Source organism: Capra hircus, chromosome 4 (assembly GCF_001704415.2).
Source record: "Capra hircus breed San Clemente chromosome 4, ASM170441v1, whole genome shotgun sequence".
In the NCBI taxonomy this organism is placed as follows: domain Eukaryota; kingdom Metazoa; phylum Chordata; class Mammalia; order Artiodactyla; family Bovidae; genus Capra; species Capra hircus.
In genome coordinates this window covers 530,133-555,600 of record NC_030811.1, presented here as the reverse complement: position 1 = coordinate 555,600, position 25,468 = coordinate 530,133, and the positions used below count along the sequence as shown (strand labels likewise).

At 53.7% G+C, this 25,468-nt stretch overlaps 1 protein-coding gene across 1 annotated transcript in view; it reads right to left on the bottom strand.

The window, feature by feature from the left end:
* NCAPG2 (non-SMC condensin II complex subunit G2) overlaps nt 12,900–25,468 on the bottom strand; it is a 71,934-nt gene continuing 59,365 nt past the window's right edge. The window contains exons 26-28 of the mRNA XM_018046634.1: nt 24,442–24,542; nt 21,704–21,803; nt 12,900–13,313 (exon numbers count right to left, since the gene is read on the bottom strand). Of these exons, the coding sequence (XP_017902123.1) occupies nt 13,262–13,313; nt 21,704–21,803; nt 24,442–24,542 (253 nt within the window). The 3' untranslated portion in view covers nt 12,900–13,261. The remainder of the gene's footprint in view (nt 13,314–21,703; nt 21,804–24,441; nt 24,543–25,468) is intronic.

Below are 25,468 nucleotides of genomic sequence, written 5' to 3'. Positions count from 1 at the left end.
CTGACAGCGCCGTCTCTCCCTCCCACCCACACTCTGCCTGAAGCCCTTCTCCACAAGGAAGGCTGCGGGGAAGGAGGGGTGAACGCAGGGTGCACACCACGGGGAAGGGGCACTGACCCGAGCCCAGCGGGGCTCCCAGCAGGAACCCAGCGGCCCAGGGAGGGGGCAGGCCTGCCAACATGGGGCACGAATCGCCCCTCAAACTGTAGGTAAGGGGCAGGCAACCAGCCAGGTTCGCTAGCTCCCTCCTGCAGCCACACAGACAGGCCCAAGGGACAGACTGCAGTGCCCGCCGGACCCAGAGGGGGCCTGGCACCCGGCCCACACACCCTCAGTCGGAAGTCAAGGTCTGAGCCTGGGTCCTGCAGAGAGATGCTGTGGTCCTCAGACCTGGGGGCAGGGAGCCTCCGCACCCCACTCCCACCATCACGGCCATCTTCACCAGCAGGATGGGGGCGTCCTCACACTCGCCCAGGCGAGTGGTGCAGACGGCAGGGGCCTCGGGAGCCCCGTGTGGGTGCCAACTGCTGGTGTGACCCCTCCAGTGCTTCCACAAGACACGCGAGGGCTTTGGTCTCTACTGTCTACACTTTGGAGACAAGACAAAAATACAGACACTCAAAAGCAGTGCAGACTAGACATGTCAAATATACCCCCAAAGGGGCTCTGATTTTTGAATTTGTCAAATGTCAGTCAAACAGTTAAATATTATTTAAAAGAAAGTGCTGACCGTTTGAGAAAAGAATGTACTATCTCTTTTTAGTACACTTTATGCTCAAATGTGTAAAATCAGTCTGACTATTATCCAAGCCCTCTTTCTTCTATTCAGGGGCCTTATGCTGTCTGAAGGGATGGCATAAGCTACAGACATGTTATCACCACTACTTGTTCTCATTTTTACAACATAATCGGGCCTGCATTCTACTTAGTTGAACTAGTGACAATTTATTAAATATGTTTATTAGAAAACATAAATAATATTGACCTTTTTTTTTTTCTTTGCCTGCACCACATGGCTTGTGGGATCTTAGTTCCCCAACCAGGGATCAAACCCAGGCCCTTAGAAACAAACATGCAGAATCCTAACCACTGGACCACCAGGGAATTTCTGATATTACTATTTTAAATGGTAACTTTAAAAAAAAAAAAAAACCTCAGTAATCAATTCAGCTGAGACTTGGACTCAGGAAAATAACACTGTTTTCAATAATAACAATATTCCACTGTGTCAGGCCACCAAGCTGGAGAAACCTACAGCTTCTAAAAACAACTAGGGTTACAACTAGGACTGCCATTATCAAGAATTCTCCCACCATCTCATAACATTCTCTCAAAAACACACAAAAAAATTGGCATTTTGCTTGTGGTATAAATTCAGAGAGATTCAGGTGGAGTCCTCCATTTCTCTTGACTCCCACTGTGAGTGCCGACAGAAAGATGAGGCAGCTTCTTAGTCTATCAACATGCCCACCCCACCCCGAAATGATAACCTTTCTTATGTCATCTGTGTCCTGGACCCATATCCACTCAGCCCCCACCACGTGTTTGGAAACTGTTAGAATCCTCTCTGGTCTCCACGCTGACCGTGTCATGGATCAAGGACCAGAACGCCCTGGTGAGGCAGCTGCTAGGCGGGGGAGGCTCAGTCACAAGGGTGGGCCTTGGTTGCCCAGAACTGACCCTGGTACTTCCTCATGTGTTGCTCAGACAACACTTAACTCAGATGCAAGTGTGGTGATCTGAACCTCGGCCTATTTTCAGGCAAAACCAGACAAGATTCAAGAAGACCCGCGGTACTGACAAAGCAAACGTGCCTTTCCGGGATGGAAGACGGTTCGAGGCGGGAAGGCTGGTGGACCGCAGCTCAGGCTGCTTCTTCACCCACGTCCCCGTTCCCACCCGCCACGGAGAGACTGTGCTTCCTCTCACTGGTTTGCTTCAGCCGCTGCCACTAAAATACCAGCTACTTCAGAGAACATACACATCGCTGAACTGGCTTCCAGCCGCACCTCAGGTTAATTACTGCTCTGAGCTGGATTAAAGCCACAGCCCCAGATGGAAAAGGCATCAGCCTCCCAGGGCCAACTTCAGGGGCTGCTCCGTCCATTTACGAGTTGACTACATTTCGCTGTTGGAGTCAGAATTGACTTGCACCATTAATGTGAAGTCGTTTCCCTTTTGGAAACCAGGTCAGTTTTTCTTCTGAAAATTCTTCCCCACAAACAAACTTCCAAACACATCCTTTGTACTGTACATTAGGAGACTGCAAAATGGGCTTTGAGAATCACCTGGGACAAAGACTGCCCACATCACACAAGGGAAGCTTCATTCTTTCACCTCCTCAGGCAAGAAGAAGGACTGATCAGAAGGCACCCTCCCTTACCTGTCCGCTACTCTAAATGTCAACTTAGATGGAACCACTCTTAACTTTTTCTTATGAAAGTAACCCCTCCTTCCTCCCTTACTCTGAATTAGACTATTTGCTATGATGAGTCTTAAGTGAAAGCTAGCTTCTTCAGTGTTTGTATTGCTACATTCAGAAAGCTGACGGAAGCAGAGAGGCGTCTGAGCAGAGGGCATGCACACAAGAGTCCGCGAGTGCTATGGTGGCACTGCGCCCCTCCATCTTGGGAAGGGCTGGTGTCCAAAAACAAGCCGGCCGCTTCTAAGCATCAAGATTCCCTCAGAAAGGCCAACCAGATAACTGAGCCCGACAGCCCGAACAAGCCCCAGTCTGGGACATCACTGCCCTCCTACAGACGTCCTGTTCTTGGGAACTGGAGGGGCAGGTTCTGAGGGCACACAGATCGTCTGCCGGGACCTGCACGCTCGGGGCTGGCCCTGCCCCATCCTGGGCCAGCTGCTGGAGGAGGCCAGAGCCCAGGACCCAGTCCCAGCACCAGGCGTCCCACAGCGTGCTTCTCAGCTGCTCTGGGCCTCAGGCTTCCCACCTGTGGAACGCAGAAAGAAACGTGTGCCCACCAGAGCTCTTCCGGGGCCAACACGTAAGCACACACACGGCACTCCAGGGGCTGCTGAGGGAAGGCACGGGGCAGAGCTGGGGTTATGTGACTGTCCTGCCACCTGTCACTGGAATCTGTACACAGAACACACACCAAAAGAGAAGCTCGATTTCACGTGTGATAATTTTTAATTGAATAGAGAGAGAAATCTCCCCAATCTGTTTTATAACTATTAGCTCATTTCCTCCAGCCCATCACACTCTTGAACTACCCTCATGGGAACCATTACTAGTCACATGAGGTTAAGAGGGCATGTCCTTGCGTTTTCTGAATTACAGCCGATACTCTGGCAAAATAAGTGAACCAAACGCTCCCTTATCCACTGCCACACAGGAGAGTCAACACCAAGTGATCATTGAAAACCCTCAATGCTCTCCTCCTTTCTTCACACCCCACATGAAGGCCATTTTAAAGACAGATGGACCCTGATGTTTCACACGTCAGCACTTCCAAGTCCAAAGTCCAGTTTCTTAGACTAATGTGGGAGTCACTCACTTATCAGCTTGGAAGCTGACTAACAAACAAAAATGTTACTTAATATGTGAACATAAGTGTTTCCAGGAGAACCGCACCTCTTTTAACTTCCTGCCCTAGATACTTAAACAGCAGTTGTGGCCAAGCTGTTAGAGAAGGCAGGAGTTAAAAGAAAAAATTTCCTTGTCCTCCTAACAAGCTCTGTTTCCAGCCAGCAGAAAAGAGCATTGACTGTTTTCTGCTTCTCTGGTTTTCTGGCCTCCTATCAACCAAGATGTGAAAAATAAGTCCAGCTGGGTCTACATTTATGAAGGTCAATTTAGACTAATGTGAAAACAGCTGCCAGGTGCTTTTATATGGCACAGAGGGTTATCTCCTATGAATTCAACTGTTTGCTTTCTCGGGAAATGGAACATCTAGTCAGAAGAGATAAGATAGGTTCTTAGCTAGCTGAGCCTCGCCAGGCCTGCATCTACGGACACACATCTAGATGAAAGCCTCGCCCACTCCTTAAGCTTTTTTCCGCCTCTCCAACCCATAAAACATCCCTAAACTAGAAATATTTGCATATACACAGACATATCTTAAATATCTGTCACCCAAAGCCTGAGGGTTTTTTTCAGTTTGGGTCCCATTTAATTACAAACATATTTTCATTTAAAAATCTTGAAATTCTAAGGTATTGCTCAAAGGGGCTGTGGTAATGGAAACCCTTCTTAGTAAGACCGTGTGTAATGACAGCTCAGCTGACCCCATCTCTCCATACGTTACTACCTCCCTCCATATTCCTAACTTCCAAAAATCCTAAGGAAAGGGGTGAATAACTGCATTTGCAAGTTAGGTAGTACTACATGTCAACCACAGAACAAAATAGACTCAGAATGTAGAAATTATTATCACGTAAAAGAACCAATGATTGCCACAGAACTCATCAAACCACGTGCCCCGGGACGACGAGCCTGGGGCTGCGCCCTGCCTGAGCTGTGGACACCCTAATGCCCTTCTTCAGGGCAAGCCGGGGCTCCAGCCACGCCTGCACATTTCACGGCATTCAGAAATTGTCAGTGGGGGCCAGCACCACCACCGAGGAAAAGAGAAAAAGGACTATGACAAATTGAGCACACCCCCGCACCTCCCCGGCGCACACACAGACGACGAGCTTGGTAACCAGGTGCGAAACCAGATGAGCGTTTAAAAGGAGAGATGAGAGATGCCGAGGTGCACAGCTGAGCTTCACACAGAGAAGAAGCCACCTGAGAACCGCGTTCATTCCCTGCACATTTTTCCTGAGCCTGATACATCTAACTGCCATCTCTGGACACGGGAGACAGCCACACCACCATCCCACCCAACGCCCCGGCATCTGTGGGGGTGCCCACTGTCGGCACCTCCCTCTCCCGAAAGCCTGAGGTTCTCCTTGTGCCCCAGTCCTACCACACAGGGACACCAATCAGTACCTGGGGCTGCAGGGCCAGAGCAGGAGGAGGTGGAAACCACCGGCAGAGAAAAGGCTCACAGCTGGAGAGAAGGCCGCAGGCAGCGGGGCTCTCGCTCGGGGGAGGAGCAGGCTGCTCACCATCATACAAGAGGCAAAACCAACAGCTCCGGACCCCAAGAAGCAAAGATGGACCTGTGCTCTTGTGGCAGGAAGAACACTTTGATTTAAAAATAAACATGCCATCTCGGCGACAAAGCACGCCGACTGCTCCTGGCAGCGCTCTCCTCAGCTCTGCGTGGGCTCACTGGTGAGCGAGAAACACGCGCGGGCAAATCCAGAGGCAAAGACAAAGGAGAAAAAGAAACAGGCGCCCATCTTCAAAGCCAGGCAGGTCTGACTTTGCATTCTCCAAGCTAAATTTGCACAAAAGGTGGATTCTGTCCTTTAGCAAATGAAATTCACGTTTCTTTAGCAAAAAAGGAAGATCTTTAATACGTATGACTGCCTTTAAATGTGGGGGCTGCCAGAGCAGGTTCACAAACTAGCCTCCCTATAACTGAAGAATGATTCAAAGACAAAAGGGCTCAAGTTCACAGCAGCATAATGGAAAAAGTACTGAGCACCTGAACAAAAGGATGTCCTAAAATCACAGAGAATGGCAGAGCGAGGAAGAAAGAAAACCCAAAGACAGAAGAGAATCGCTAAGCTGCCCAGGACAGCGCCACCTGAGCAGTGGTGTTCTGGCCGCAAGCAGAGTGGAGTCAGAGCCTTGAGAAGGGGCGCCTTACTCCTGCCCCATGCACCTCTGATCAGCGTGTCATAAACAATAGGCCACCATGTGCCATAAGGGACCCTTCTGCACCAGAAAGACACGGGCAGGATAGGTGCTGAAGGTCAGCAGGCTAACATGATTAAGGGGGAGAGGGCGCCCTTGAGGGAAGGGAGCAGTGAGATGTCCATGGTCACTGAGATGCTGCCAACAGTTGCTGTGGCACGTGGCTCAGAGCAATGAACATACACTCAGACGCGGCAGTTTTGTCAGTCCAGGGTTCCAACAAGAGCTCCTTCTGTCTAAATGTGAAAAGGCCCCTAATTCAAGGCAAGGCATCCTCTGCAGAAAGAGCTGGCCTCGGGTCTTGGTGAGTTCTAGACTCTAGGACTCAACCGAGGAGGCAAAATGTGTATCGCCTTGAACCATGTGTTCTATAGACCTTAACCTGAAGCTGAGTGTTAACAGTTAAATAAATAAATAGGTATGAGTGACATGGCTGGGACCAGATCTATGGTCTCCGGGTACATCTCTCCTTGTCCATCATTATTTGGGACACTGCAGTTGCTGTGACCATTATGTACCAGATCCAGACAGTTGAGAAAAACAAACATGGCAGCATATGCCTTTCACGGGTGACCATGGTCCCCCTTCACCATCCGGAGACTGTGCCTGTGAACCTTAAGGACGCAGCAGCATCCCCTGGGTGAGGATGGTGCAGGGATAGAAGGCTGAGTGCACAGGACGCTGGGAGTGTATGTGGGTGGGCGTGGCTACATGCAGCCCCAGGATGGGTCCCCCAGTATCTGGCTATCTGTGCACCCCGCCATGGTAGTGTCCAATCATTCTGGGATCCAGCAGGCTACAGCGATCAGCTGGAGTCCCTGAGACAGTTCAAAAAGGTCTGGGCCCCTAAGGTTGACCCACACCAAGACTGCATTCAGGAGGCTCCCTAGAAGCACATCAAGAACAGAGGGGGAATAAGGCTCTCCTTAATGATACAAGTCAATTTTGCTGGTAGCCAGAATATCACTGCTGTGTCGGGCCGTGCTGTCCCAGGCAGCTTAGCGATTCTCTTCTGTTCACTTATGTCTGCCTTTGGGTTTTCCTTCGCTCGCTCCCTGAGCCACCCCCTCCTTCCCCCTTTCTCTACCATTTCTGAAAGTGGTAGAGATTTTCAGCTTGCGATGAACGGGCAGTTACAATGGAAACAGAATAGCTGAGGACCAGCCTTGCCTTCATCCCATGGAAACTGCCCTCCCTGGAACACCGAGTGGCCAGTGTCAGCTGACCCTGGTTCTCCCTGACCGTGTGTGTGGAGGGCGGCGCCGGGAGAGCTGAGCAAACAGCTCTCACAGGAGTGACATGCCAGCTCCGGCCAGATGAAGGAAGGAGCACAGCCCAGCTAAGGCTGACCAGCACACAGCCAGGCCTCTGTGGCTGCTCTGGGGCAAGGTCCTGGAGGTCAAGGCAGAGTGAGGGGGGCGGGGGGCCCGAGCCTCCCGGCGGGGCTCAGCGGGGCAGGCTCGCCTGGGCCCGGGGTGGCTCGGGGGGAAGTGGCTGGACGACGGGGACGCCAGGTGCGAGGACCAGACTCGCTGTTCCCCTCAGGGCCTCCCCGGGCAGGCGAGGACCTCCTCCCGAGTGGCGCTGGCCTTCCCCGTGCTCGCTGTCCGCAGGCCGGGGCTGCGTGTGCGCCCAGGAAAGCCAAGGCGGCGCTGAGGGCCCGGGACCTGGGGCGGCCGTGCCCACCTGTGTCGGCAGTCCGCGGTCTCTGGGACGGCGGCGCCCGGGGGGCGGCGGGGCGAGGCCCGGGCCGGCTCTGCCCGCAGCCCCGCGACAGGCGCTCCTCTCACCTCAGGGGCCCGGGGCCGGAGCCCGCGGCCCCGCCTCAACTGACCCTCCTCAACCGACCCTCCTCTACCGACCCTCCTCAACAGCAAGGCGGGCGCGCGTCGCAGGCCGCGGGGCGGCGGCCAGGCCCTCCCCGCGCCCCGCCGCCCCCTACTCCCCTCGGGGGGACGCCCGCGCGACCGCGAGGCGCGGGGGAGGCCGCGCGGGGGGGACGCGCGGCGCGGACACGCGGGGGCGCCCCCGCAGAGCGCGCGCCCGCCGCCGCGCCCGCGACCCCGCGCCGCTCGCTGGGCGCTGCCCCGGCCCCGCACCCGGCCGCCGCACACCTCTTCCCCACCGCTCCGCACCCCGGCCCCCAGGAGCGCGCCCGCGCCCAGTCAGGCGCCCCTCCCCCGCGCCCCTCAGCCACACGGCGCCCCTCCCCCACCGCGACCCCGACCGCGGCCCCACTCACCGAGCAGCCCCGGGAGCGGCCGGGCGCGGGGCGCGGGCGCGGGGGCGACGGGCGGGCCGCGCGGCAGCAGCAGCAGCAGCAGCAGGAGCGCGAGCGGCGGCCCCATGTCGGCGGCGCTCAGTCCATGGCGGCCGCTCCTCCCCGCGCTCCCGGCGCTGCCGCGGCTTCAGCACCGGACAGCGCCGCCGGCCCCGCCCCTCGATGCTTGGTCCCGCCCCCGACACGCCTGGTCCCGCCCCTCCGCGCCCGGCCCCGCCCCGCCCCGCCCCAGGCCCTCCCGCTGCCCGCGCTCCCCGACCCCGACTCGAGAAGGAGTCCCTGAGACGAGCTCAGAGCTCCGCGCCGCCTGAGCCTCCTCGTTGCGTCTCCTGGTCTGCAGACCCCCCCGCCCCCCTCATACCCCACGATGGGGCCTGAGTCGGAGCGCCTGCAGCGCGGGCAGCGCAGGCAGCGCGGGCCTGCCCGGAAGGGGGCCGGGCTTCCTGAGGAGGGGCGCCGTGTAGGGCTTGTGGGGGTCCTCAGCCTGGGACTGAGAGGCCGTGGGAGCCTAACCTGGGCGTCAGCGGGGACGGGCCCGCGGCCCCGGAAGCCGCGCCGGCCCGCCAGGTCGGGATTCCACAGCAGGAACCCGGCCCGAGGTGGTCTCCGGAGGCTCTTCCCTCCTCCCTGCGGTCCGGAGGGGGAGCTGGGGACCATGTGTTCCTCCCCAGGAGGCTTTCTCTCTAAAGACCTGGGCACCGCGTGTGGGGTTCCTTCAGCAGATGGGGGCTGTGTGTGTGTGTGTGTGTGTCACAGAGAAGTGAGGTATGTGCATGAGTGTGTCTGTGTGTCAGAGAGAAGTGTGTGTGTGTGAGGTAGGGTGTGTCTGTGTGTGAGAGAGGTGGGCTGTGTGCGCATGTGTGTGTGTGTGAGAGAGGTGGGCTGTGTATGTGTGTGTGTCAGAGAAGTGAGGTATGTACATGCATGTGTGTGTGTGAGAGGCGGGCTATGTGCATGCGTGTTTGTGTGTGTGTGAGAGAGAGGTGGGTTCTACGTGTGTGTCTGTTAGAGAGGTTGGCTTTGTGTGTGCGTGTGTGTGTGTGTATGAGAGGGGGCTGTATGCATGCATGTGTGTGTGTTTGTGTGAGAGGTGGGCTGTGTGAGTGCATGGTCTGTGTGTGTCAGAGAAGGGAGGTGTGTATGTGTATGTGTGTGTATCTGTGTGAGAGATGGGCTGTGTGTGTGTCTTTTTGTGTCAGAAGTGAGGTGTCTGTGTGTGTCAGGTGTGTGTGTACATGAGTGTCTGTGTGTCAGCAGTGAGGTGTGTGCGTGTGTACTCAGTGAGGTGTGTGTGTCTGTCAGCAGTGAGGTGTGTGCATGTGTCTGCGTGTATACTCAGTGAGGTGTGTGCATGTGTGTCTGCATGTGTCTGCATGTGTCAGCAGTGAGGTGTGTGCGTGTCTGCATGTGTACTCAGTGAGGTGTGTACGTGCATGTCTGCGTGTGTCAGCAGTGAGGTGTGTGTGTGTGTGTGTGTGTACTGAGGTGTGTGCGTGCGTGTCTGCGTGTGTCAGCAGTGAGGTGTGTGTGTGTGTCTGTGTGTCAGCAGTGAGGTGTGTGTGTGCGTGTCTGTGGGTGTACTCAGTGAGGTGTGTGTGTGCATGTCTGCATGTGTCTGCCTGTGTCAGCAGTGAGGTGTGTGCATGCGTGTCTGTGTGTATACTCAGTGAGGTGTGTGTAGAGTTGTGTGCATGCGTGTCTGCATGTGTGTCTGCGTGTGTGTGTCAGCAGTGAGGTGTGTGCATGTGTCTGCGTGTGCCAGCAGTGAGGTGCGTGTGTGCGTGTGTCAGCAGTGAGGTGTGTGCATCTCTGCATGTGTACTCAGTGAGGTGTGTGCGTGTGTCTGCGTGTGTACTCAGTGAGGTGTGTGCATGTGTCTGCATCTATACTGAGGTGTGTACGTGCATGTCTGCGTGTATCAGCAGTGAGGTGTGTGTGTGCGTGTCTGTGTGTACTGAGGTGTGTGTGTGCGTCTGTGTCAGCAGTGAGGTGTGTGTGTGCGTGTCTGTGGGTGTACTCAGTGAGGTGTGTGTGTGCATGTCTGCGTGTGTCAGCAGTGAGGTGTGTGCGTGTCTGTGTGTGTACTCAGTGAGTTGTGTGCATGCGTGTCTGCATGTGTGTCTGCGTGTCTGTGTCAGCAGTGTGTACATGTGTCTGCGTGTCAGCAGTGAGGTGTGCGTGTGTCTGCGTGTCAGCAGTGAGGTGTGCGTGTGTCTGCGTGTCAGCAGTGAGGTGTGCGTGTGTGTCTGCGTGTGTCAGCAGTGAGGTGTGAGGGTGCGTGTCTGTGTGTGTACTCAGTGAGGTGTGTGTACTCAGTGAGTTGTGTGCATGCGTGTCTGCATGTGTGTCTGTCAGCAGTGAGGTGTGTGCATGCATGTCTGCGTGTGTCAGCAGTGAGGTGTGTGCATAAGTGTCTGCGTGTGTTAGTGAGGTGTGCGTGTCTGCGTGTGTCAGCAGTGAGGTGTGTGCATGATGTCTGCGTGTGTCTGCGTGTGTCAGCAGTGAGGTGTGAGGGTGCGTGTCTGTGTGTGTACTCAGTGAGGTGTGTGCATGCGTGTCTGCGTGTCAGCAGTGAGGTGTGTGCATGCATGTCTGCGTGTCTGCGTGTGTCAGCAGTGAGGTGTGAGGGTGCGTGTCTGTGTGGGTACTCAGTGAGGTGTGTGCATGCGTGTCTGCGTGTGTCAGCAGTGAGGTGCGTGCGTGCGTGTGTTTGGCTGACTGTGCCCTCACACCCTGCCCGCTCGGCCCTCGGCGTCCTTGGCTCCCTGGCTTGGCCCCGGGTCAGCTGTGCCCGTGGCCCTCCCCCCAGCCTCCCGGCCCAGATGAGGCGGGGCTGTGCGGGCACCGGGGTGGCAGACAGCTGGACCGGCCCCACGGACGGGGTTGAGTGCTGGGCCCGTCTGCCTCCCCCCGCACCCCACACCTGTGCCCAGAGGCAGCGCACGTCTGTCCCCCCTACCTAGCAGGCCGGGCCTAAGTCCTATCCTGTCTTTGACCCAGCGGCCTCGGGGCGGCCCCCGAGAGTGCCATCTGCCTGCAGGGGTCTCCTCCCCCGGCAGGACGCGTCCACTGTGGTCCCAGCGCCGTTCCCTCCTCCTGTGCGTCCCCCAGAGGCTGGAGAGAGCGAGGAGAGTGGGCTTCTCGGGGGCGGCAGTGCACTCGCAATCCTCTGCAGCCGGGCCTGCGTCAGCCCCGTGTGCCCTCCGCCGCTGGACGCACCCCTGGGGTGAAAGGCTCGAGGGGGTTGTCCCTCAGCCCCGCGGAGCACCCCATGGCCGCCACAGGATCTCTTGGGGCTGAGACCCACCCCCGGGGGCTGAAGGCACACTGTCTTGATGTCTGGAGAGCCGGCTGGGACACACTCGCTGACAGAAACACGTCAGCGTGACGTGTTCACATAGGCCCGTGAGCCCCAGAGGTGGGTGCAGCAAGAAGGGCCTCCCGCTGGGAGTGACGAAGCCCCAGTGAAGGGACCTGCCTTTACTCCATGTGTGAAGACGCGTCGGAGGCCTTCTGTGAGTGGAGGGGCAGGAACGAGCGGGGAGGACTGGCAGGAAGTGTCTTCATCCGTCCTGTTCAGCCACATACTGTCGTCACGCGTGAGCATAGTGTTCAGTGTTCTCACCTGTTCACCCACATACTGTCGTCACGCGTGAGCATAGTGTTCACGTGTTTCACCCACATACTGTCATCATGTGTGAGCGTAGTGTTCAGCGTTCCCATCCTATTCACCCACATACTGTCACACGCGTGAGTGTAGTATTCAGTGTTCTCGTCCTGCTCACCCACATACTAGCGTCACACGTGAGCGTGAGTGAACAGTGTTCAGTGTTGTGTGTGCTAAACCTGCTCCTCTCATGAAGCCCCACCCTCCCAGTGCCCCACGCTCCCCATCTGAGACCCTCCCTGTCTTCCATGCACACATATAGGAATTTCTCTAGGACATATGCCTACATCAGGATTTTCTCAACTATTTTGACCCAATAAAAACTGAATTATATTTTTCCACAAACTGCATTACTTCACACATTGTTTCACACAAAGGAAAACCTGACTGAAGGCTTACATGTGAATTAAAAAGCAAATTAACCTCTTCCCACTAAGAAAACAAACACCAAGGTCCCTTTTAGAGTTCAGTGCTACAAAAATCCCAGGAGCTACTTCTCATCTTGCACAAACTCTCCCAGGAATAAAGACAGAACACTCCTCAGTTCACTTTATGAGGCTCGACTCTTCTAGAAACTAAATCAAGGGCGAAAAAGAAAAGAAAGGACATTCGCCAATATAAACCATGGCTTAGTTAAGCAGCAAAGGTGTTCAGGGTCTCAGGTTCAGAGTTGGCTGCGACAAGCAGCCTGCCTCAGCCTGCAGACGCCCCACGGGAAGGCCTCCCCTCAGCACCGTTGCTGCACAGGCCGTTCTTGGAGGGGCAGAGGCCCTGCGCCATCGGAACTGCCCGCCTTCCTGCTGGTGCTGAGAGTGAATGTGCGTGCGTTCAGCGCAGCACCCAGGATGTAGGCTGCCGGCCTCGGACCGAGCCAGGGCTATCGGGACCTGAACGCAGAGACCCCAGTAACGGGGGCGCTGAGACGAAGTCAGCAGGACACAGCCAGGGCGGCTCTTGGGAAGAAAAGCTGGCTCAGTGTTGGGCTGGTCTGTGTGCCGTGCACACAGCCTCAGGGCCCCGTCCATGTCCAGGGGCAGGGGGCGGCTGCGGCACGACCCCTGAGCGGCCCCCTCCCAACACCTACCTGGCCCTGCCATGGGTCTCACCGCTGCCCCTGGCGGAGAGCCAGGCCTGGCCCAGAACTCAGCCCTTATCCCTGGAGGGGAAAACACACACTAGTATTTATTAATCAAGTGCACAAAAAGTTGCCACCACTTTATTACTCAGAGTTTGCAAGCAATATTATACATAAGTCATTTTTATAACAATCAGGTTTGCTAGAAAATTGTCTTTTTTTCCATGCAATGGGGGTTTCTGCACCAATGACAACCTAGAACCTGTTAAATTAAATGCATCCTTTGTGCAGGCACTCCACAAAAATGTAAAGACCTTTGAGTTTTCTACTCATACCCACCCCAAAAGAAGCCCTGCCTCTTCTCTATTATATGGGTTATTAACGTTAAGAAAACTAGAAAAATACAGTCATCTTACTTTCTGTAAAGTCCTTTTCGTGTATTTTTACATGACCAAGACGCTGGCTTGGTTACGAATTCAAAAGTGCTCCCAAAGTTCTTGATGAGGACTCGTAGAGAAACCTGAAACAGAGAGAGAGAGAGACTCAGCAGCAGACACGCACCCACATGTCCACAGGCGGGCGCCACACAGCCTCCACCAGGCAGAGCGCGGGCGGGGCAGCCAGGGCCCGCAGGCAGCGGAGTGAGACCCGCGCCAGACTTGGCGCTGCGCCGCGACAGGCCGCCTGTGGGAGCTGCCCCCCCACCCCGACCCCTCCTACCCCGCCCCGGGCAGACGGAGCCCCTCACAGGGCCGCGCTCGCCCCAGACAGACGGACGGACGGAGCACCTCACAGGCCCGCGCTCACCCCAGACAGACGGACAGACAGACAGAGCACGTCACAGGCCCGCGCTCACCCCAGACAGATGGACGGACGGAGCACCTCACAGGCCCGTGCTCGCCCCAGACAGACAGACAGACAGAGCACCTCACAGGCCCACGCTCACCCCAGACAGACGGACGGACGGAGCACCTCACAGGGCCGTGCTCACCCCAGACAGACGGATGGACGGACAGAGCACCTCACAGGGCCGCGCTTGCCCCAGACAGACAGACAGACACAGCACCTCACAGGCCCGCGCTCACCCCAGACAGACAGACAGACAGAGCACCTCACAGGCCCGCGCTCACCCTAGACAGACGGACGGACGGACAGAGTGCCTCACAGGCCCGCGCTCGCCGGCGCGCAGTCCGTCCTGCACAAGGCTGCGCCCTGGCCCCAGGAGGGCCCGCTCAAGGTGCTGACACGCTCGGGCAAGCAGTGCGGCCTGGGCGCCCTCCCACGCCCACGGTCAGCGGCCCGCTGCGCGCCGGTGGACGAGGCCCGCTTCCCCAGCAGCGCACGACGCACACCACTTCCTCTACCGCCCGCGACCCGCACACCCTTCCCCTCCCACCCCTGCACCCCCGTCCCCGGTGATGCTTGTTGGGGGCTCACAGATGCGAGGCAGCTTGTCAGCCCCTCGCCTTGCTTCTCCCTTCCCTGAGCTCCTTCAGAGGGTGTGGGCCAGCCAACCTCTGCGTCCCTGCTGACACGAGGCACGATCTGGGCCCCAAATGGCCCCTCAGCTTATTCCCTCTTCAGCCTGGAGCTGTCACGGGCACTAGGGCCTGCCTGAGTCCTGCTCCAAACAGTATCAACACAGGCTCAGGGTAACTGGACATTTTCTAGTAGCCACGTTCAGAGAGATCAGGAGAAATCAGGTGAAATTCAAGAAATACAGGTGGCCCTTGAACAACACAGGGGTTTGGGACGCCAACCCTCTGCGAAGTGGAAAATCTGAATGTAACTTAGCCCTCTGAGAACGTGGCCCCCCACATCCACAGATTCAGCCAGCCAGGACAGGGCAGTCCCAGAGTATTTACCCCGGAGATACCTGCATACAAGTGGACTCACACAGTGCAGACTTGTGCTGTCCAACAGCCAACAGCGTATCTTACCTAACTCCATACATCGAAGGAAGGCGACCTGTAACCAACACAGCATCGCCGACGCAGCTCAGGGCCCCTGCACACCAGCAGTGGAGCCTGTGCGTTTCCACAGCAGGGCTACATCTCCAGTAAGATTCCTGTGTCCCAGCTTTCACAAGGGGCCACGTGGAGGCCAACACAGGAAAGTTTTTAAGATGTTTCTTTGTCTCAAAATTCAGGAATCTGGTTCAGACTCAGGTGTGCTGTTGTGGCGGAGCACCGCCCTTGGCACATGGTCACTGCTGTGTGCCAATACCCACCCCCATCACCAGGCAAGTGAGCACGCGACCACTGGTGGTCCCACTCAGCCGCTGGCCAGCGCTGCGGTGGCTCTGCCCACAGCAATCAACTGTCAATGACCAATGGTGAGTGGTCTTGCTCAGCCACTGGTTGGCACCGCAGCGATTCCCTTAAGGGACCACCTGTCCGTGAGTGACCGTTAGTGCCGATTCAACCAGCTGTCGATGGTGGCTGTTGGGTGGTAAGCGAGGCAAGAGGCAGGCCCCAGCCTTGTCCCTGGTGCCCCGGCTCACACCACCTTGGGCTAGCAGGTTATCTGGGGCTCCAGAGCCCTCGCCAAGGCTGCCTGCCAGCTGTGGCCCAGACCTCAAGGCAGTGGTGAGCCTCACCCACGCCTGTGTCTACACCCTCACGGCGGCGGTGGTCTGCATGGAAGCAGTCTGCAGGAACTGCCCCCCCACCCCAGCGCCCACAGCCCCCGTTTCGGCCACCTGAGGAATCGAGTGTCAGTTGGGTCCCGAGTGCCTGGCTCTCTCGGGGATGAGAGCTGAGCAGGGTCTGGGGATGGCCCAGCCCTGAGGGAGCCGCCAGCTGAGCCCTGCTCCTCAGCCAGGACTGTGACCTCGGAGGGTGACATGAGTGTCCTGAGCCCATGCCCTTTCTTGTCAGAACAGAGAAGAACATTCGTGTGGTGGAGATTTACAGGAACTTTGCTACCTGACCGTGACTCGATCTCAAGGACGAAGGATCTGACGCCGACAAGTCTGCCACAGCCAACCACACCCCCTCAGCTTGCCTAGACAAGGGCTCTGCTGACAGGTTTCGGGGAGTCTGGGGTTTCTGTGGTGTGAGCCAGGCATCTCTGCGTGTGGCCCTGCTGTGACCCTTTCTCTGCCCCACATGCCGCAGTCTCAGTATTGCTTGGCCGCGCTGTGCGTGGGCCTGTGGGCTTCTGTTGAGGTCATTTTTCTCTCCAGTCTCACCTAAAGTTTACTTACAGAAACAACAACAAAAAAGAACCTTGACAAGTGCGTATGTCTTTAGCCTGCCATGAAAACTCTCTCCCAACAGTGGTCGCACAGCTGCCCCCCCTAGGACCCTCCTCCACAGCGGTGTCTGTCCTGCTCTGGGTTGCCCTGCATGGAAGCCGTCTGGACCCCCGAGGAGCTGAGGCTCTGGTTCATCAGCTGTGCTTCCAATGAAGGGCTTTTAGTTCGGGCTGCAGCTGATCTTTTCTTTAAAGACTCCTATCGGTGTCTGGCTGGCCCAGCCCTGCTGCCTCGCCGATGGCTGCCTGCCTGTCTCTCTCACTGCTCCACCACCACACACGTGCCGTCACGTGTGTCTGCGCCCTGGGGATGCTGCGGGGGGTGGAGACAGCAGGCAGTGGGCAGCACGGAGCCCACGGAAACCACCAGCAAAACAGCACGCAGGTGTCTGCTCCCGGGACACAAGGGCGCCTCGGCGCCCCTCCCTCCTGGCTCTCCCGGCAGGCGAGGCTCTGAAGGTGCAACAAGACAGCACCCAACGGACCAGTCGACAAGACACTGACCCCCCTGCAGAGACGGCTGGGGTGTCTGCTCAGAAAACACTCACTTCCCAATTAACGCCCCACTGCCTTAAGCTCTAACTACACCAAAGGGCTCCTAGAGCCTTGAAGGCAAACCTGCCTTAATGTCGCTATGCTGACAAAAATAAATAATATTTAAAAATACAGTCTCAAATCTTAGCTGCATGTCCTCCACTGGACTGCTCTTTATGTTTCGGTCTCTAGGCCCCTCTTTTCCCTCACACACTGGTTTTTCTACAGCGTGCTTCCTGAATACTTAAGAAGGAAGCCAGTATCTCAGCCTCTACCTATTTGCTCTTTAGGACATTTCCTCCTTAAAGGGAGTAACTCTTTCTTGCCATCTGTGTATCAGCTCAGCAGAGGAACCTGCGCGTAGTTCTAGAAACGATGAATAAACAAAACATTACACTTTGTTGTTTAGTCACTGAATCCAACTGACTCATGATTCTTGTCAAGGGCTCAGCCATTAGCCCTCCAAATATTACACACCTGTTTTTAAATTCTATGAATATTCTTTTCTTTTCCATAGAGTAAGTTCTGAACTTCTAAGGCCTTTTTTCTGTCAATGTTAACTAATAACACAATTCAAGTACTCGCCTTGAACGTCTGTGCAAGTGAAAATGTCCCTCAGAGCAGTTCATACCATACTATTCAAAAAAACTGTCCTTACAGACGGTATTTCTAACAAAGAAATCCTGTAAGAGGCTCACATTTCTGAGGTTATGACTGTGTCCTATGACAATTACTTGTCATTATCTGGTGTGTAATTCTCACAGCCTTACTGAATACCTGCACTGCCCAGTTGTTGAAAGCCATACCACCTGCAACGCGCCCAATCTCGTCTGGTCTCGAAAGCTAAGCAGGATCGGGCCTGGTTGGTACTTGGATAGGGGATCACCTGGGAACACCGGGTGCCGTAGGCTTTTTGCCTCCCTCTCCTGGCTTCCCAGGTGGCTCAGTGGTAAAGAATCTGCCTGCCAATGCAAGAGACAAGGGTTTGAACCCTGGGACAGGAAGATCCCCGGGACAGGAAGATCCCCTGGAGAAGGAAACGGCAACCGACTCCAGTATTCTTGCCCGGGAAATCCCATGGACAGAGGAACCTGGTGGGCTACAGTCCATTGGGGAACAAAGGAGTCAGACACGAGCGAGCGACTAAATGGTGAGAGTGTTTTCAGAAACACACACACACACTCGGTTTCCTCCACATCAGAGGCTCACGTTCCCCTTCCCCACAGACGCAGAAATAAAACAGGTTCATAAAACATAGAGTCTGCTGGTTTCTCCCTCAAAGATCCTTCTTAAACTGCACAGGAAACAGTCAGCAGTCTCCAAAATAAAGCATGCAGCTGAACGCGTGTGCTTGGCGGATGACCAAGGACACTCCAGCCCCCTCCTCCAGTGACCGGCTGCCTGTCACTGAGGCATGGCGCCAAGCAGGTTGGCAGGGACACTGGAGGGCTCCGCACAAGGCCCCACCTTTGCCGGGAGGCCGGACCGCAGGGGCAGCACTGTGGGCCCCGGCCCTCCAGGCCCTCCAGGCCCTCCACGGTGCCTGCTGGCTGGGGGAGTGCACGGGCGCGGCGAGGCTCGCTTGGCCCGGCAGCTCTCAGCACCGCCGTGTGTGCAGGCCCCCTGAGTTCCCAGGGCCCAGACGGGCAGCGTCCCCCCAGGAGGCCTCGGGGCCTCGCCCTCCCGGGAGTCAGGGTCAGCCTCGGGCTGCAAGTCCTCCCCAGTGGGAGCATGGCTCCTCCACACTTCAGCGTTCACTATAACCCTCACCAGCCCCAACCCATCACACCGGCACCCTGACAGGAACTTGACTTGGAGCTCAGGCTGTCCTGTCACTGTGGGGTTTCTGCCTCCTTGAAACATCACTAACACTCTGAAAATGTTCACCAAACGAGGCTCAGGAGCCGTCTTAATACCTAACAAAATGGATTCTATGGAGAAAAGCACTGCTAGAGAAAAAGATGGACCTCTCATAAAAGTAAAAGGGTCAATTCATCAAGAAGATATAGTAGTTCTAAATTCACATGCTCCTAATATCAGGATAACAAAATATACAAAGTAAAACCCCTCTGTCAAAAACAGACAGACAGATCCAGCAAGCAGAGTATCAGTAAAGACAGAGATGAACTCACCACCACCAACAGGATATAACTGCCATTTAGACATGCCTTCACCCAACAACAGCAAAACATGCGTTCTTCTCAAGCTCATATGGAACACTCACCACGACAGATCACATATTAGGCCATAAAACACACCTTAATAAATTTAAAAGAATAGAAATCCATACAGTGTCTTCTCTCAGATAACATGGAATTAAACTAGAGATCAATTATAAAAAATAACTGGAAAATTGAGAGATTAAATAGTACATTTCTAAAGAACACATAGAGCAAAGAAGAAATTTCAAGAGAAATTTTAAAATATTTTTAACTAAGTGAAAATATAACATAGAAATTTGTGCCATGCTGCAAAAGCAATGCTTAATCGGTAATAATAATCTATAGCACCAACTGAATATATTAGAAAAGCAGGAACATCCAAAATCAGTTATTAGGCTTCTACCTTAGGAAGCCAGAAAAAAAAAAAAAGACTAAATTAAATCCAAAGCAGGCAAAAGAAAAAATAAAAATAAAAATTAGGACAGAAAGCAAAAAAATTAAGAAACTAAAATCTGGCTCTTCTGAAGATCAATAAAACCAATACGCCTCTTTGTTGTTGTTTAGTGGCTAGGTTGTGTCCGACTCCTTTGTGACCCCGTGGTGTGAAGCCCACCAGGCTCCTCTGTCCATGGGATTTCTCAGGCAAGAATACTACAGTGGGTTGCCATGCCCTTTGCCAGGGGATCTTCCCCACCCAGGGATGGAACCCAGGTCTCCTGCTTGGCAGGCAGATTCTTTACCACTGAGGCACCAGGAAAGCCTCTAGTCAGGCTGGAAAAAAAAAAGAGGATACAAATTACTAATATCAGAAATGAAAGAGGGGACATGACTACAGATCCCATGGACATTATAAAAGATAATTAAGGAATACTATGCCCACAAAGTTGACAACCTAGATAAGATCCAAATTCCTGAAAGGCACAGTCTGCCAAAACTATTTCAAGAAGAAACAGACAGCATGAACAGAAAGTGAAAGTCACTCAGTCACGTCCAACTCTTTGTGACCCCATGGACTGTATAGTCCCTGGAATTCTCCAGGCCAGCATACTCGAGTGGGTAGATGTTCCCTTTTCCAGGGGATCTTCCCAGCCCAGGGACTGAACCACGGTCTCCCGCACTGCAGGCAGATTCTTTACAGCTGAGCCATCAGGGAAACCCAAGAAGACTGCAGTGGGTAGCCAATCCCTTCTCCAGGGGATCTTCTTGACCCAGGAATGGGACCAGGATCTCAAAAACTTGAATAAATGATTAATAACCTTCCAAAGCGTCAGACCCAGATGGATTCACTGAAGAATTAATTCTGCAAAATGTTTGAGGAAGAAGTTTACCAATTATTTACAGTCTCTTTCAGAAGAAAGGGAAGGAATACTTTCTAACTCATTCTATGAGGCGAGCATCTCCCTGGTAGCAAAGCCAGACAACACATTACACGCAAAGACAACTACAAAACGACCTCTCTCATGAGAGCCGCTTAGCCGTGTCCGACTCTTCGCAACCCCACAAACTATACAGTCCGTGGAATTCTCCAGGCCAGAATACTGGAGTGGGTAGCCTTTCCCTTCTCCAAGAGATCATCCCAACTCGGATTAAACCCAGGTCTCCCGCACTGCAGGCGGGTCCTTTACCAGCTGAGCCACAAGGAAAGCCCAAGAATACTGGAGTGGGTAGCCTATCCCTTCTCCAGTGGATCTTCCTGACCCAGGAACTGAACCGGGGTCTCCTGCACTGCAGGCGGATTCTTTACCAACTGAGCTATCAGGGAAACCCCACAGATGCAAAAACACTCAATAAAACATAAACTCAACAGTATATTAAAAAAGTACATACCGTGACCAACTGGGATTTATCCCAGATATGCAAAGCTGGTTTGGTATCTGGAAATCAACTACTGTAACCTATCACATCAACAGGCTCAAAAAGAAAAATGATATGATCCTGTAAGTAGATGCAGAAAAGGTTTCTGACAAGATCCAACACCCACTATGATGAGAACCATTTGTAAATCAGGGGTGGTCAGGAACATCCTCAACTTGATGAAGAACGTCTGTAGCTAACCTTGTGCTCAACGGTGAGAAACAGGAAGCGTTCCCACTAAACTCTTGTGCAAGACAAGTAGCTCTTTTCACCTCTCCCTTTCAATATCGTACTGGAAGCCCTAGCTAATGCAGTAAGGTAAGAAAAGTAAAGAAAGGTCTACAGATTGGCAAGAAGACAAGGCTATCTTGTTAAAAGGTAGCAATTTAGGGTTTTGAAAGCCTTTCTTCTAAGGAGAAAGTAGATCTGGAAAGTGGTTTATTTCCTAGGCTTATATAAAACAAATTACCTGGTTCAAAGCCCTGTAACACCTAACCATACGGTGTTCAGAAAATGGAAAGGAAACACTGCTTCTGTGGCTGGTCTGAGAGTCAGACACAATTCAGAAAAGAGTCTACAGGAAATCGCACAGCATGTCAAAACCAGTACATGGCAACAGAAACCCTTGGTGGGAAAACAGCAATGAGCGCATTCTTAGAGAGGAGTCCCCGAGGCAGCAGCGGGCCACCCGACAGCAGGCAGCAGCGCGCGCTGCTCCAGTCTCCAGAGCGACCTCCCCACTTCCACCATGCACACCCGTAAACAGACAATTGCATCCTATGAAGATCCCCGTTTCAAAAATGCAGCAAACCGCCAAATATAACCTGCTTAGGGTTAAAATCATACAAAGTGAGTTTGTACGCCCTTACTCTTCTAGGGTAGAATCTCATAAATAACAGTTTTGTTTTTGTTTTTAAAGACAGAATGGGGAAGCAGTTAAAACACGCGCAAGGGGTCTTGCCAACAGAAACACTTCTGTCCCTTCAATCCCCAGCTCTCTACCTGCCTGCAACTAGCAGAAATGAAAGTGAGGTCTAACATATGCTAAGGAATGCCTAGCAGAGTTCAGATAACCACAGCTGGGGTATGTTTGGTGCTTTACCTTTCCAAGCTATCCTCCTCCAGAGTGATCTCCATGAATGTCTTTAGTTTTCTCTCAATACTAGCTGCAACATCCTTCACTTTTGGACTCTTATGTTTACCTGTTAAAGACAGAAAAATATTGAACACAACCAATCAAAAAGCACACGCACTTTTTCAATGCAGGGACAATTTTAGTTAAGACAAAGCCTCCTATCCTCGCCTACGTTAGTGCATCATTGACCTGTGGAACAGAAATAATCCCTTTAAAAGGATGCTAGAAGATCCAGTGAGGGATTACAAAAACACTTCCTCACATCTGAGGTAGTTCTCAAAGGCATGATCCCATTCTGCTGTCCGTGCCATCAGACTTCATCATCACCATCCTCAACAGTAATAAAACTGACACATTTCAGAATCATCATCTGCTTGGCAAATGTCTAAGCACTCCTTAAGCATGAGGTGCTAATTCACTCCTCCATCTCCATCCTCACACCCTCCACGTGGGGAACGTCCCTCACCTGCAGACTCTCCCTAGTCTCCATTCTCACACCCTCCACGTGGAGAACGTCCCTCACCCGCAGACTCTCCCTAGTCTCCATTCTCACACCCTCCACGTGGAGAACGTCCCTCACCCGCAGACTCTCCTCACTCACTCACACCCTCCACGTGGAGAACGTCCCTCACCCGCAGACTCTCCTCAGTCACCTCACACCATCCACGTGGAGAACGTCCCTCACCCACAGACTCTCCTCAGTCACCTCACACCCTCCACGTGGAGAACGTCCCTCACCCGCAGACTCTCCTCAGTCACCTCACACCCTTCACGTGGAGAACGTCCTTCACCGGCAGACTCTCCTCCATCTCCATTCTCACACCCTCCACGTGGAGAACGTCCCTCACCCGCAGACTCTCCTCAGTCACTCACACCCTCCACGTGGGGAACGTCCCTCACCCGCAGACTCTCCTCAGTCACCTCACACCCTCCACGTGGAGAACGTCCCTCACCCACAGACTCTCCTCAGTCTCCATTCTCACACCCTCCACGTGGAGAACGTCCCTCACCCGCAGACTCTCCTCCATCTCCATTCTCACACCCTCCACGTGGGGAACGTCCCTCACCCACAGACTCTCCTCAGTCACCTCACACCCTCCACGTGGAGAACGTCCCTCACCCGCAGACTCTCCTCACTCACTCACACCCTCCACGTGGAGAACGTCCCTCACCCGCAGACTCTCCTCAGTCACCTCACACCATCCACGTGGAGAACGTCCCTCACCCACAGACTCTCCTCAGTCACCTCACACCCTCCACGTGGAGAACGTCCCTCACCCGCAGACTCTCCTCAGTCACCTCACACCCTTCACGTGGAGAACGTCCTTCACCGGCAGACTCTCCTCCATCTCCATTCTCACACCCTCCACGTGGAGAACGTCCCTCACCCGCAGACTCTCCTCAGTCACTCACACCCTCCACGTGGGGAACGTCCCTCACCCGCAGACTCTCCTCAGTCACCTCACACCCTCCACGTGGAGAACGTCCCTCACCCACAGACTCTCCTCAGTCTCCATTCTCACACCCTCCACGTGGAGAACGTCCCTCACCCGCAGACTCTCCTCCATCTCCATTCTCACACCCTCCACGTGGGGAACGTCCCTCACCCACAGACTCTCCTCAGTCACCTCACACCCTCCACGTGGAGAACGTCCCTCACCCGCAGACTCTCCTCAGTCACCTCACACCATCCACGTGGAGAACGTCCCTCACCCACAGACTCTCCTCAGTCACTCACACCCTCCACGTGGAGAACGTCCCTCACCCACAGACTCTCCTCAGTCACTCACACCCTCCACGTGGAGAACGTCCCTCACCCACAGACTCTCCTCAGTCACTCACACCCTCCACGTGGAGAACGTCCTTCACCGGCAGACTCTCCTCAATCTCCATTCTCACACCCTCCACCAGCAGACTCTCCTCAGTCACTCACACCCTCCACATGGAGAACGTCCCTCACCCACAGATGCTCCTCAGTCACCTCATAACCTCCACGTGGAGAACATCCCTCACCTTGCTGATTGGCCCCCAGGAGACATGCCCTCAGGCAAGCCTTTCCGGATTCCTGGCTGGGGTCACACTAGCTACAAATTCCTGTCACGAATCTGCAGCCATGCTATGCATTCATGCTTATGGGGATAACTTGTTTTGCGGAGAGCCGCCTATGCATAATACCTTAGAAAATAATTTGAAGGTTACTAAAACTAGTCAAAAAATATAGAAACACAACAGTAGTCACTTGCAGAGTTATTACTCTATTTTACACTTTGGTAAGTAACTCAGAGGTATCTCTATTTTTCCAGTAGTATTTCAACTGGCTATAACACTCAAGAGTACACACAGTTAAGCGAAACACAGATACGTAAAATATTAATACCAAAACACACTATCATTGGCAAAAATGATTCTGACTTTTAAACATACATGATAAAGGCAATAAATGACAAATCAACAGAAATTTGGTCTGAGGTACAGAGAAGGAGAAATAATGTGTCCTGGGAAGAGTGGACAGGAGATTCATGCTGGTACAGGGCAGCTACACAGCAGACGCCCACGCAGACAGCACATGTGTGGAACATGGAAAGCTGGGGAAAGTGCCTTGAGAGCCTGACTGGCAGGCGACTCGTTCCCAGACATTCTAAAATGGATCAATGTAAGACACACTCGGCAGTATCACAGATAATGTAAGAGGAGACTTCACCAACCTTTATTAATAACCAAGATAATGTGCACAACAGCTGTGAGGCATACGATGCCTTCAATATCCTCAGAAACGACACAAGCCTTCAATTCATCTAAAAATGACCTGAAACAAAGGAAACAATGCGATTACTTAACGGTACATCTTAATCCATTAGAAGGACAAATAATGGCCAAGATTCATCAGTGCAGTTCAGTCCAGTCGCTCAGTCGTGTCCAACTCTTTGCGACCCCATGAATCGCAGCACCCCAGGCCTCCCTGTCCATCGCCAACTTCCGGAGTTCACTCAGACTCACGTCCGTCGAGTCCGTGATGCCATCCAGCCATCTCATCCTCGGTCGTCCCCTTCTCCTCCTGCCCCCAATACCTCCCAGCATCACGGTCTTCCAATGAGTCAACTCTTCGCATCAGGTGGCCAAAGTACTGGAGCTTCAGCTTTAGCATCATTCCTTCCAAAGAAATCCCAGGGTTGATCTCCTTCAGAATGGACTGGTTGGATCTCCTTGCAGTCCAAGGGACTCTCAAGAGTCTTCTCCAACACCACGGTTCAAAAGCATCAATTCTTCGGCGCTCAGCCGTCTTCACAGTCCAACTCTCACATCCATACATGACCACTGGAAAAACCATAGCCTTGACTAGACGGACCTTAGTCGGCAAAGTAATGTCTCTGCTTTTGAATATGCTATCTAGGCTGGTCATAACTTTCCTTCCAAGGAGTAAGCATCTTTTAATTTCATGGCTGCAGTCACCATCTGTAGTGATTTTTGAGCCCCCCAAAATAAAGTCTGACACTGTTTCCACTGTTTCCCCACCTATTTCGCATGCAGTGATGGGACCAGATGCCGTGATCTTCGTTTTCTGAATGTTGAGCTTTAAGCCAACTTTTTCACCCTCCTTTCACTTTCATCAAGAGGTTTTTTAGTTCCTCTTCACTTTCTGCCATAAGGGTGGTGTCATCTGCTTATCTGAGGTTATTGCTATTTCTCCTAGGAATCTTGATTCCAGCTTGTGTTTCTTGCAGCCCAACATTT